The 12,526-nt window shown below is 34.7% G+C and overlaps 1 protein-coding gene across 4 annotated transcripts in view; it reads right to left on the bottom strand.

Annotated features, from left to right (window-relative positions):
• EPHA6 (EPH receptor A6) overlaps positions 1–12,276 on the bottom strand; it is an 846,791-nt gene extending 834,515 nt beyond the window's left edge. For all 4 annotated transcript variants that reach the window (XM_061194037.1, XM_061194035.1, XM_061194034.1 and 1 more), the window contains exon 1: positions 11,871–12,276. In XM_061194037.1, the coding sequence (XP_061050020.1) occupies positions 11,871–12,246 (376 nt within the window). In that variant the 5' untranslated portion in view covers positions 12,247–12,276. The remainder of the gene's footprint in view (positions 1–11,870) is intronic.
• Between the last annotated feature and the right edge of the window lie 250 nt (positions 12,277–12,526).

Genomic DNA, 12,526 nt, shown 5'->3' with positions numbered 1-12,526 from the left:
TTTGAAAATAAGAATATCATCGTAATTTAGAAACTAAATTGACAGTTCAGTGCTTTTTGACATTATAAATGTACAAATCTAAATGTCAACAGCTAATCATGGATAATCTGCCATTGATTTTTCTCTGTCTAAAAATACCAAGTTCTGGCAGCAATTTCTATCTCTATGTTCTTCTACAGGCACATTTCTCAAATATAAAATACAGGATCTATCAAAGAGTAATTTATCTAATTTCTCAACATAAATGTTAAAGAATACTAGCAATTTCAAAGTTATGAAACACCTCTAAAAACCAATATTTAATAGAGGTAGGGAAGAGAGAATCACAATAAAACAAGAATGGTAAGAGATGGCAAGAAACTAGAGAAACATTTTTAATCTTTAAATTGCATATAGTGAAATCATACAGGTTTTACAATTTTACCATCATCTAAATATAAAATAATCAGTAGAGAAAACCACACACAATCCATTAAAATCAAGATTTTGTGTTGTTATAGTTTTTGTGCTGTTTCTTTTTAAAAGCAGCCACCATCATCAAACACACTGTTTCTTAAAGAATATGATAAAACTTTTAATGAAAAAGCCAAGTGGTGCCACGTACTTAAAAACTCTATGTTCTATATATGGAATATATAAAAAAAAAATGGTTATAAAGAACTTAGGGTCAGGACAGGAATAAAGACGGAGACGCTGAGAATGGACTTGAGGACATGGGGAGGGGGAAGGGTAAGCTGGGACGAAGTGAGAGAGTAACATTACATATATACACTACCAAATGTAAAATTGATAGCTAGTGGGAAGCAGCCGCATAGCACAAGGAGATCAGCTGGGTGCTTTGTGACCACCTAGAGGGGTGGGATAGGGAGGGTGGGAGGCAGACGCAAGAGGGAGGAGATATGGGGATATATGTATATGTATAGCTGATTCAATTTGTTATAAAGCAGAAACTAACACCCCACTGTAAAGCAATTACACTCCAATAAAGATGTTAAAAAAAAAAACAACTATGTTCAATCTAAGATATTATTCACTTGGATTTTATTTTTACCTATACACAGAGTAAGTTTTAATGTTCAAGTGCAGAATAACTAATTCAAGGTAGCTTAAAAATTGAAGTTCCAGAGGAGTCATTTGTTTTAATTCTCTTATTGCTTATATATATTTATGATGATGAATCCTGATAAATGTGAGACTCATTTTCATTTCCCATATGTAACTCAAGATTCTTTTTTGGACTTCCCTGGTGGCGCAGTGGTTAAGAATCTGCATGCCAAGGCAGGGGATATGAGTTTGAGCCCTGGTCAGGGAAGATCCCACATGCCGCGGAGCAGCTAAGCCCATGCGCCACAACTACTGAACCTGCAGGCCACAACTACTGAAGCCCGTGCGCCTAGAGCTGGTGCTCCACAACAAGCGCAGCAAGAGAAGCCACCGCAATGAGAAGCCCGCGTACCGCAACAAAGAGTAGCCCCCGCTTGCCGCAACTAGAGAAAGCCTGTGCATAGCAACGAAGACCCAACGCAGCCAAAAATAAATTAATTAATTAATTTTTAAAAAAAGATTCTTTTTTGTTTATAATTTTTAAAATTATTTCCCTTTATCTTTGCTATATTGCTAGTATTTAACTGTTAACTATATCTCTTCAACTTTACAACGTTGTACTTAATGTCGGGGGCAGATCCTATTTCATTTCTAGCAGGCACACAAAGTCAGTGCCAATATAGGGTCATGGTCAATATACTGAATGAATATTTATTCTCAGTGTCTGCATATATTAATTCATAGATCAGTGAAAATGGTACTTTTACCTTTTCATCTCTGTAAACAATAGTTCATAGATGTGAACTTATCTATGGAACAGCTAAATCCATATTGCTTTGTCAATTATTCAATGACATATAAATAGTCTCATTAGTTAAATCTTAAGCTCTCACAAGTCCAGGGCAAAGTGACCCATCTTTACGTTTCCTGTTCCCAGCACAGTGAAAAAACATAGTAGGTATCAATATATTTCATTTAAAAATTGGATATATACTTAATTTTGAACTAATTTGAGAATTCTAGGAAAATATATACAAATAAACCATATAGATTAAGAACTGAAGTGTTTATATATAAGTAATAAAAATAAAAATGAACAAACAAAAACCCAAAGATAACTATATCTATATTACAATGGAAAAGTATTTCAGAACTTTATAACAGAAACAGGATAACAATTTCATCTGATTTTAAGGCTTCATAAATTCAGGGGAAATTTTCATTTAGCTTTAACAAGTACTTAAAACTCTAGAGTACTAAACTTTAAAATAAATTCTTAAATTTTACTTTTGCTTTATTAGGTAATAGAGCTCTTGAAAAATCTAAAAAAACAGTGCATATGTATACATGGGTTTTTGGTCATAAACTAGTGAATATCATAAAGGTTCTTACACATGGAATTTTACATAAACAAACTACCTGCTATTTTAATAACTGGGGTGAACTCTAGTTTTCTAAACTATAAAATGAAGTTATTATACTATAACACTTTAAGACAGTAAGTTATTATAATATAGGTACAATTTTTGCTCTAATATAGTATCATAAAAATAAAATTGGGGCATGTTATTTTTCACTTATTTTAAAACATGCTAAGCAATATGCTATACCAACAATATGCACTTCTGAAATTCTGTTTGTTTTTCAGGTAAAAGTTAGGATCTCTTTCTGACTGCTCCCTCATTAAATTAAGCATGTAAAACAGCCAAGGAAACAGGGTAGTTTCCTCATTAAATGTTCTAGTGTTATGAAATTGTTGTGGCTACTGCAGTCTTGGGGTTTTTTGTTGTTGTTGATCAGGCATTATAATTGTTAACAAGTGGACTAATGCATAGATTTTATTTAATTTTAGAAACTGACAGAAGTCTTATGATTTTGTGCAATGCTGTTAGTTTGCTCAGCTCTTTCCTGTCACACATAATGGCAACTACTAATTATTTTCACTTGCATTCACAGTTTAAATGTTGTCTAAGTATACTTTAATCCAGAAGGAGAATGAAAGGAAATTTTCAGGATTTTTTTTTTTAAAGAGATTTAGCTAACGTTCTCTGTCATCAGGACATTTCCATACTTGCAGAGATAAGGCTCTAACCCACGATATTGTTATATATATATATAACAAGAGACTTCTTAACCAATTAGGTTCATTTTAAAAATAGTACCATAATTCATTTTTTTCTATCCCTATTTTTCTTTCATTTTGCATGTTTATAGCTACTTAGCTACTGTATTATATTTTAAAATAAACTTCAGTTGTCTTAGATATCAATTTTTAGAATAACATTCATTAGCCACTACATAATTTAATTTTCTAATTAAATGTTTAATTTTAATTATTTTTAGCAATATTAAAGTATCATAGCAATATAAGGAACAAATTTCTTTCTTTAAAAGTAAAAATTAAGGTGATATTGAGATATATTTCAACTCATATTTGGAGGCAATCATTTCAATTAGTTTTAGATAATTCTTATTTGGAATACATATTAATGTAATACCTTTTTATTTCCTAGTCATCATAGGTAGGAAATTTTTCATATATTGATTTTTTTAAAATCATGTGTAAGTACTCTTCCTTATTCTAGACATTATACTCTATGTACTATACAAGAATGTGTTTCTCTTTGCAAGGCTCATGTACCACCAATACGAATATTATAATAATCTGAAAGAACACATAATTATTCTACTGTTATGTTATTAGTAAGTTAACATAAGTAAATAAATTACGTACATAAATATCCCATATATCCACAGATACCTAACATTATAAGAATAATACATAACTAATTCTACCTCCTGAACATTCAGTTTCTAAGGAGATGTTATATCTCCTATGATCAAAAAGTTAAGTACAACTTTACAACTGAAGTTATTAAATGAAATAGAAGGAAGAGGGGTGATTTTTCATTTATATCCAGCAAGTTCAGATCATCAAACAGGCCAACAGCTAGAGGACACAGCAGTATCCCGGGAAAGTAGCTGAATCTATTTTTCAGTACATGGACTGAAAATACACACCTTCATCCCAGTTCCCACTCCAAAACTTAATTAAAAGGTATGCTTGCTGCTATCTGAAACTGGAAACTAGCTTCTTCACCATTAACCATAGTTTTTAATAATAAACCCACCTTAAATAAATACACCATAAAAAGCTTGTCTAACATCCTTCAAACAAAATCTCCCTCTACCTGTCAGTCCATGGAAAGCCATTACAGATGTGAAATATTTATATTTTCTATGCATGGTTGTGTTTTTAAATGCATATTTATGTTTACTTTTCATGTAATTAAATAGAATATATGCCCACATAAAACTAATATTAGAAGATCCTTGTGAAGCAATTTTACAAATAAACCACATGAAAGTGTTAGTAGTATTACTTTAGCCCCTTCCTTCTCTCCCTCATGATCTCATTTACTGTAAAATTCTTCATCTCATAAAAATCATCAAGTAATTAGAGTAAATATCAATTACTCAAGGATATGTAACATCAACAGAGAAGACTGATTTTCTAAGGAACAGAGATTGTATGATAATCACTGTTGTAGATTTAGAACCTAGCATAATGCCTGACACAGGGAGATTTTTAATATGTGACTGTTGAGTGACTTATTTTCTTAACTTTGAGATAAACTGTAATGAAATAATAGAAATTACTTTCAAATAAATGGTACATAAATATATTATGAGAATTGAGCAACAGTACTTGTTACATGTTACCATATAACAAATGTGTTTTTAAAGTTTTTCTAATTAATTTTGGATCTAATTTTAAGAAAACAGAAAATTTTCCTTCCAGACTTGGAAAGAGACTGGAAACCCCTCACTGGATCATATATTCTAGGAGGGAAAGTTCTCCTTGAATTCTTATATATGGTAAGTACACTGCCTATCAAATAGTAGGCCTCTGATAAATATCTGTTTGAAGAACGAATGTTTTCACTCAGTTCTAGAATATTTATCATTGAAAAACAAAATTGTATATCCCATAAGAAGTCAATGTTTACTGAAAGGAAATCACTATAAAATATCAATAGTATTCTCCAGAACATTCTAAGCACTAAAGTAAAACATAAGATTTACTATGTTTGAATATGTATATTTAAGAATATTTAGAAATGTTTAAATGAAGCATTTCCAGAGTATGAATTTTCTAAATATATACAAAGTATATACGACTAAGGAATTTTTATGCTTCTCTCTATTTAATGATTACATTCATATATTATTATTATAATGCAACTCACTGTAATGAATAATAACTGGTCAGGGAAATTTTTTAAATTATATGCAATTTACTGTTGTTTAGTGGAGAGCCTAATAGTTTCTTCCCTCATCTTAAGATCTCATTTTTTGGATCTCTTATAGGCTTTCTGAACATGTATTTGTTTCTCTTCATTGAAAGAAAATACAGAGATAAAAGAAGACTAATAGAAAATATGTGAAACACGCTTATTTGATATGTAGTATCACTTACATTTTTGTTTTCAGTAACAGTAATCTGATCATAACAAAGATGAACAAAATTGGTGCATAAGCCAAACTTCCAAATATTGCTCTATATTTTAACAGACTCTGTTGGATTACCATATTGCTTTGTGAAGATGTCTCCACCCATGTGTGCCATTATCCACTCTGACAAAAAACAACTATATATGGAAAGTTATCATGTCAAAAATGCATTTAAAAATTTCATTTGTTGATCCAATATGAGTGTACAGTGTTATGTACAATGGTTTGACAATGGTTTGAAATAGTAAAACTGTTAAGATTATATTTTAAATCATAGTTTGAGCTGAATAGAGTGGAAAGTGGGCCTCACCCCACCCTTCCTATCCTCTGTCAATTATCAATTATTATAAGCAAGGTCATTTTTACGGGGAGTAATGGAAAATTTTTTCAGCCCTTTGGAAAAAAAAGTGATATAAATGTTGAATATCTACATTTATTTTTCTGTAATGATAAGATGATCCCATAATCCTAACTCCAAAATGTATCTCAAATCCATCTTCTTCTCCCCATCTCACTACCACCACTCTAGCCAGGCCACCATATCCCACCCCCCATGTAACTGCAACAGACTCCTAATTCTATTCTTGCCATCTTCCAATCATCTCTTTGCTCACTAGCCATAATGCTCTTAAAATGAAAAATGGTTAAAATCTCTCAATAGCTTCCCATTTTACCTAGGATAATATTAAAACCCAGTCCCTTTCCACGGCTTGTTTTCTTCTCTGTGGTATCTGGTTCCTCACTATCTTTCAAACCTTACTTTGTGCTAAATCTCTTCCTTGCTCAGTAAGGTCCAGTCACACTGGACTTATTTCTTCAAACGTGTCAAGCTCATTTCCCTTCAAGGTCACTGACCAGGCAATTCCCTTTACCTAGAATGCACTTCTTCCCATTCTGTACAATTAGCTCTTTCTCATCCTTGAGAATGTGACTTACATGTCACCTCCTAGATAGGCCTTTCCAACCATCACACTTAAAATAGCAGGTTCCTCCTTTTATTTGCTCAGTGCCTGTATTCTTTCCTGCACAGCGTATAGTTTCATTTACTTAAATATTTTTTTGTCAGTCTCCCTTACTAGAAAATAAATTCCATGAAGGCATTTATAAAGTCTGCCTTACTTATTCTTTTTCTCTTCATCATCTAAATATTAAACTCGAAAACACAGTACTCAATAAAATAAGGCAAAAGTAGAGGTAATATAATTTCCATTTTTTAAAGAACTAATGTCAGTCTAATGAAATTGCAAGTTGATCAGAACACTATAGATGTAGTATATTAAATTATGTTGCACAATTTTTATATGTATGATATAATATATACAATTTTTATTTAAAAATAACACTGTGGATGTATAAACAATTTAATCCTTCTGTACAAATTTAGTTTGATTACATGATTGGCAAAGTACACTGAACAAAGTCAATCCCTTTTCATTACTTAACTATATGTACTGATCTCCACCATATTTATACTCCCAAGAAATGTTGAGTGAAGAACACAATGAAGAAACTTCTATTACTTTTGGGGTTAGGTTGACTATGTACACTGTAAAATAAGATCTGTTCTCTCGCCATTTAAGACAAATGAAATATATAGTCAGAAGTACTCATGTGTGTGAAAAGAGAAGAATGAAAGAGAAAGATTGAGATATGGTGCTTGTCATAGGGAAAGAGGATTGGTAGAAGGAAATACAAGAAATCTATGATGCCTTTTGCACTTAAGTTATTTATACCAGCAGTGATAAGTGAAGAAGAGAATTTCAACTCTAGTATTTTTCTCAATATTTAATTTTGTAACATAAAAGTCATACAAATTACTTATTAGAAAAGTTGAAAATATTAAAAATGTAAAAAGATGTTATTTAACCACTGATTTTAGATATATATTTTCCCCTTGGGAAAATCTCAATTAAAACTGCTTTATTGGGCTTCCCTGGTGGCGCAGTGGTTGAGAATCTGCCTGCTAATGCAGGGGACACGGGTTCGAGCCCTGGTCTGGGAAGATCCCACATGCCATGGAGCAACTGGGCCCGTGAGCCACAATTACTAAGCCTGCGCGTCTGGAGCCTGTGCTCCGCAACGAGGGGCCGCGATAGTGAGAGGCCCGCGCACCACGATGAAGAGTGGCCCCCACTTGCCACAACTAGAGAAAGCCCTCACACAGAAATGAAGACCCAACACAGCCATAAATAAATAAATAAATAATTAAAAAAAAAGAAAAACAACAAAAAAACTGCTTTATTCATGTTATTCCTAGTTTGAAGAAGAGATCCTTAAAGAACACTGTATAATTTTTGTGTAAAAAAAAATTTTTAGATATAGTGTTATCCCAAACCCAGAGCAAAAAAACATTTAGATGATCAATGCATATCAATGACATTTTATATTTCTATTTTAAACACTAATCATAATGACTAATTACACAATGGCTTATTTCAATTTGTAAATGTATAATAAAATTACATTCTAGGTTGTTTTTATACTTATGGTAAATAAGACAACATGTGATTACAATCTGCACCTTTACAACTATAAATAATTTATCCCTGAAAATAAATTTTATATAAATGAAAGGTCTTTTAGAAATGTTCTTTATAAATCATTCAGTTTTCCTTATTTAACACAACGTTAAATATTTTCAGTAAAGTTCACTCTTGACCTTTCCGAAAATATTTCAATTCCTCCCCTTCAATAAATATTAGAACAACAGTCTTATAGTTTGTGAACAATACTTATGGAAGTTCAACTAATTTGGGGCTATGAATTTTATTAAGCAGATATTTTTCTGCTCAGCTATGTTCACCTGTATTTACACACAACTTAGTGTATTTTACACTCAATTCATTCAAATTAATAAATTCAGTGAAACTAATGACTCAGACTACTGTTTCCCTTGTTTATTTCATTTGTCACTGAATTTCCTGGGTGGAGGAGAAAGATCAATTCACACAATCTTGGTAGTAAAATGAGCTCACTGGACTCTCATATTCAAACCATATTTTGATTTAATATATTATTTGAGTATTGATTATTTTTGGAAACATGAGTCACACCCTGAGAGATGCATCAACTCTTAGACTAAAGCAGAGTAATCTCTGAATTAATGGATCCCTGGTGGCTACTAACCACTGTTATTGATACACCTGGTTACTTACATATGAAACAAGATTGTATTTTATATTCTCCTAAGTATCCTACTAGTACGGAAATAAAAGTTTACATATATTAAGAGGGTAAAATCTGTTATTTTTACATAAAAATTACCAACACGAAATAAATACTATGGTTTTAAATAGAGGGAAAACTAATGGAATAAGAGAAATCTGAGTACAAATCACGCTTTCACTTACTTAATCAGATGAAGTGATCTAGGAAGCAACTCTACTTTCTGATGGATTCAAGGAGGTTTGGGTAACAGGAAGAGAGAGTCAAACTGATTTATTTTGTCTTTATAGTGCAGAGCTTCACAGCAGTTAAAAAAACAAGAGAAGAGATGCTTCCTGTACTCAAGTTACTCTTAGCACCATCTTAAGTACCAGGTTAAAAATGAGGTAGTTCACTTTTTTGATCGTTTTACTATGCCTACGTATGGAAAACTAGGAAATGGGAAGAGGGTGATTCCTTCATTCAACCATGAAAGATTTTATATGATTTGGTAAAAATAGATAAATAACATTAAAAAGTTTACTTTGTGAATATCCTTAATGAGAAGGCAAATTAAATAAAAATGAAATTTTACCCTCCATAACAAATTTTAAAGATAAAACATGAATTCCATTAGCTCTTATGATGAAAAGTTACTAGGAAAATGAATACGATATCCTTAAAATTAACTATTCATCATATTACTGATGTTTATTATTATGTGTATAAAAAATCTGATTTATATTTTACATTAATATTTCTATATTGTATACATACTATAATAATTCTGTAATACCTCATGTTTTCAATGTTTACAAATTGGTAAGATATGTTGATTCATGTCATCTATTTATGAAGCTACAAATAAGAAAATATCCCCCAAGTGTTCATAAAAATAACATTTTGAAGTTTCACATTTTATTAACTATTAGCGTGATGATTTCAGTATTCAAAAATTATCTCAAAGTATTATAAGGCATAATTTCTAATCACTATGACTTTAGGCTGTAAAAAGCATTTTAAAAGGAATCATTTGTGTCTGATGAAAAAAATCTGAGCATACTTTCTCTATAATCTTCTGTTGAAGAACTTCTCTAAATTTTACCCAACTTAGCCTTTAGGCACTATATTAGCCAAGTGTAATGCATAGCCTGTGTTTTTAGCATGTTAGTACAAGTTCAAATTAAGAGTTTTAGGAGACTACCTTTAATTATCTTATTTAATTGTTGGGTAAACTGAGTAATACTAACACTGTTAAGCTAACTTATAAAAACACACATAAATTACATATAATTGGTAAATATTTTAAGTAAAATGTCTTTTAAAAAAAGTATGAGAAAGTCATTAAAATAGATAAATAAAAATTACTGCAAGAGGTTAACAAACAACTCCTCTATGTCCTTAAATTTAATATGAATATCTGAAAGGTCATATTTTAACATTTGACACATTTTGGTAGAATGGCACTTTAGTCATGTGAAGAGTCTAACATGTGTTTTATTTATGTTGGTATCCTCAGGGCCTTGGATGGTTACCAGCACTTAATGAAAAAATATATGTTGATTTCGGGAAATGATTGCAAGGAAATAACTGTTAAAATATCTCTAGTAAACCTGACTTCAAAGTATACATCTCTTTAGTAGCCCTAGACACATTTGGTACAACATAAATGTCTGATCTTCCAATTATTAAAAATTTCCTCTCTCCTTTCAATAAAAAGGTCAAATAATTACATGTTATTTTTAACAATCTTCTATTTTCAGAGGTAGATTAAGTAACTACCCCTTTGATATTTAATGTCAATATTCCTTGAAAACAAATAAGGGATGTGTGTGAAGGTATACACCGCCATAGGAGAGTATGGCACTATAGGTGGTTCTCATATGATACATCCTCACAGGCATGATGGTTGTGTAGGATTTTCAAATTGACATATGCATGTGTGATTGCAATTTGGCAGGTCAAAAAAAAAAAAAGAGAAAATTAGAAAAACATGTCAAAAGTACCAGTTGCATAAATGAGAACAATTGAATATTGATTCTGAATAAGTCTAACAAATTGGTCATACATGTTGATAACAAAAAAGGCTGTGTTGTTTTGCCTTCTCTCTCAACCTTCTCACCCTCGCAAAAACAGTGCACACTTTCATGTCATCTGACCTCCATTTATATATCTGCAAATTATTTCGAAGCCTTATATGTTGAATGGTAACTATAACTGAAGTTTTATATTTGAAGTATTTGTAAAAGTGTGACATAACAGGTAACACTGGTAGTCATCACAGTGCCAGTGAGAGCATCAAGCCAGGTACATGCTGGGAAACTTTTACGGTTGTTCATCTCTTAGTCTAGGAGGATTTAGATTATGCAGGTGATATTTTTTATAGGTCCTTAAATATTCATAGCAGAAATCCGATGAGATATGTCTCATAAAGATTGTTGGATAGAAGGCAAGAAAATGTTCAAAAATTCTCAGTGCTTTCCATTCAGTAAACCTCACTTTCACTTTTCACACACTATTCATCTTCACTTCACCACTTTACCTGACTTTATAAATAGGATATTCACAACTTGTTAATTCACACCTAATACTTATCCCCCCGGCCCCTTCGGGCATCTGGGCTAGAAATAATTCGGAATAATTTCCAACAAGTCTACGTTCGGTCTGGATGGGGTAAAGGGGTTGCAGCTGGGCGAGGGCGGCTTAGTTTACCGAAGGCAAAAGGCTGGTATTTGGCCAGAGGCTACAGCGAGAGCGATCTGCTTTCTTAAAGGCATGTGGGAGATACCTACACGTTACCGTGCTGTGAGCGACCGCAGAGAGCCAGAAGTCTCCATTAAGCCTGTGCCACGGAGCCTGACCTGCAGCGCAAACTGCGCAGCGGGGAGCGGTCCCGTGGCCGCCAGGGCTGGGACCCAACTGCTGCAGATGCTCACGCATCCGTTTAAAGACATTTGGAAGCAGAAGGGACCGGAGTTCGTGAGGTCGCCGGCCCCGGACGATGTGGACAGGGAGCTCTGGGGAGGGGACATCCTCTACCCCCTCGTGTAGAGAGCCCGGAGAAGCCTACCCCGGGACGAAGTTACCTGCAGGAGGCGACCAATGCACCGGTCCTCAGAGCACCCGCCTCCTCCCGCCCCCTCTCGCTTCTCCGCCCCGTCCCTTACCTTGGTTGTTGGAGACGTGACTGCAGTCGCCCGGCCAAGCTGTCAGCAGAGGCAAGAAGAAACCAAATTGCAAAAGAAATTCCCGGACTTCGCTGCCCCCCATGGCTCTCCCCGGCGCTCTTCTTCCCCTTAAAGAGAAGTGGCAGCAGCGCAGCCACGTGTTCCGCGTAGGGTACGGGTCCCGGTCCACGTCTTCTTCCTCCTCTTCCTCCTCCACCCGGCCCACAGGGGATGTCCCGGGGCGCCCCCCGCGCGAGGCCCCGGGGGCAGGGCACGAAGGTCCAGGCTGCCCAGGGGCAGGAGCAGCTGCTTCGGAGGAGGACGCTGCCTGAGGCGCCAGGGAGCTCCTGGCTGCTGTAGGCGAGCGGAATTGCATCCACCACCGTGTCCCGCTCGCGCGAGGACTATTCCCTTGGGCCCGGGAGAGCGTGCGCGCAGGAGCTAGCTCGGGCTGTAGTTTGGGGGAGGGGAACGAGGGCGCGGGGGAGGGCGCCTCACGGCCGGAAGCGGGGGAGGGACGAGGACCAGGTGCGGTGGGCAGCTCCTGCAGCTCTGACGGCCCGAGTGCCTCTCCGGACTGAAGTGGACACTTGCAGAGCCAAAAGCAGGGAGGGCACAGCAGCTGTGAAGCGGCCGGGCGCCGCGGGAACTTTCCT

The sequence above is a fragment of the Eubalaena glacialis genome, chromosome 6 (genome assembly GCF_028564815.1).
Source record: "Eubalaena glacialis isolate mEubGla1 chromosome 6, mEubGla1.1.hap2.+ XY, whole genome shotgun sequence".
Classification (NCBI taxonomy): Eukaryota; Metazoa; Chordata; class Mammalia; order Artiodactyla; family Balaenidae; genus Eubalaena; species Eubalaena glacialis.
The sequence above is the reverse complement of the archived record's forward strand: the minus strand, read 5'-3'. Positions and strand labels throughout refer to the sequence as shown.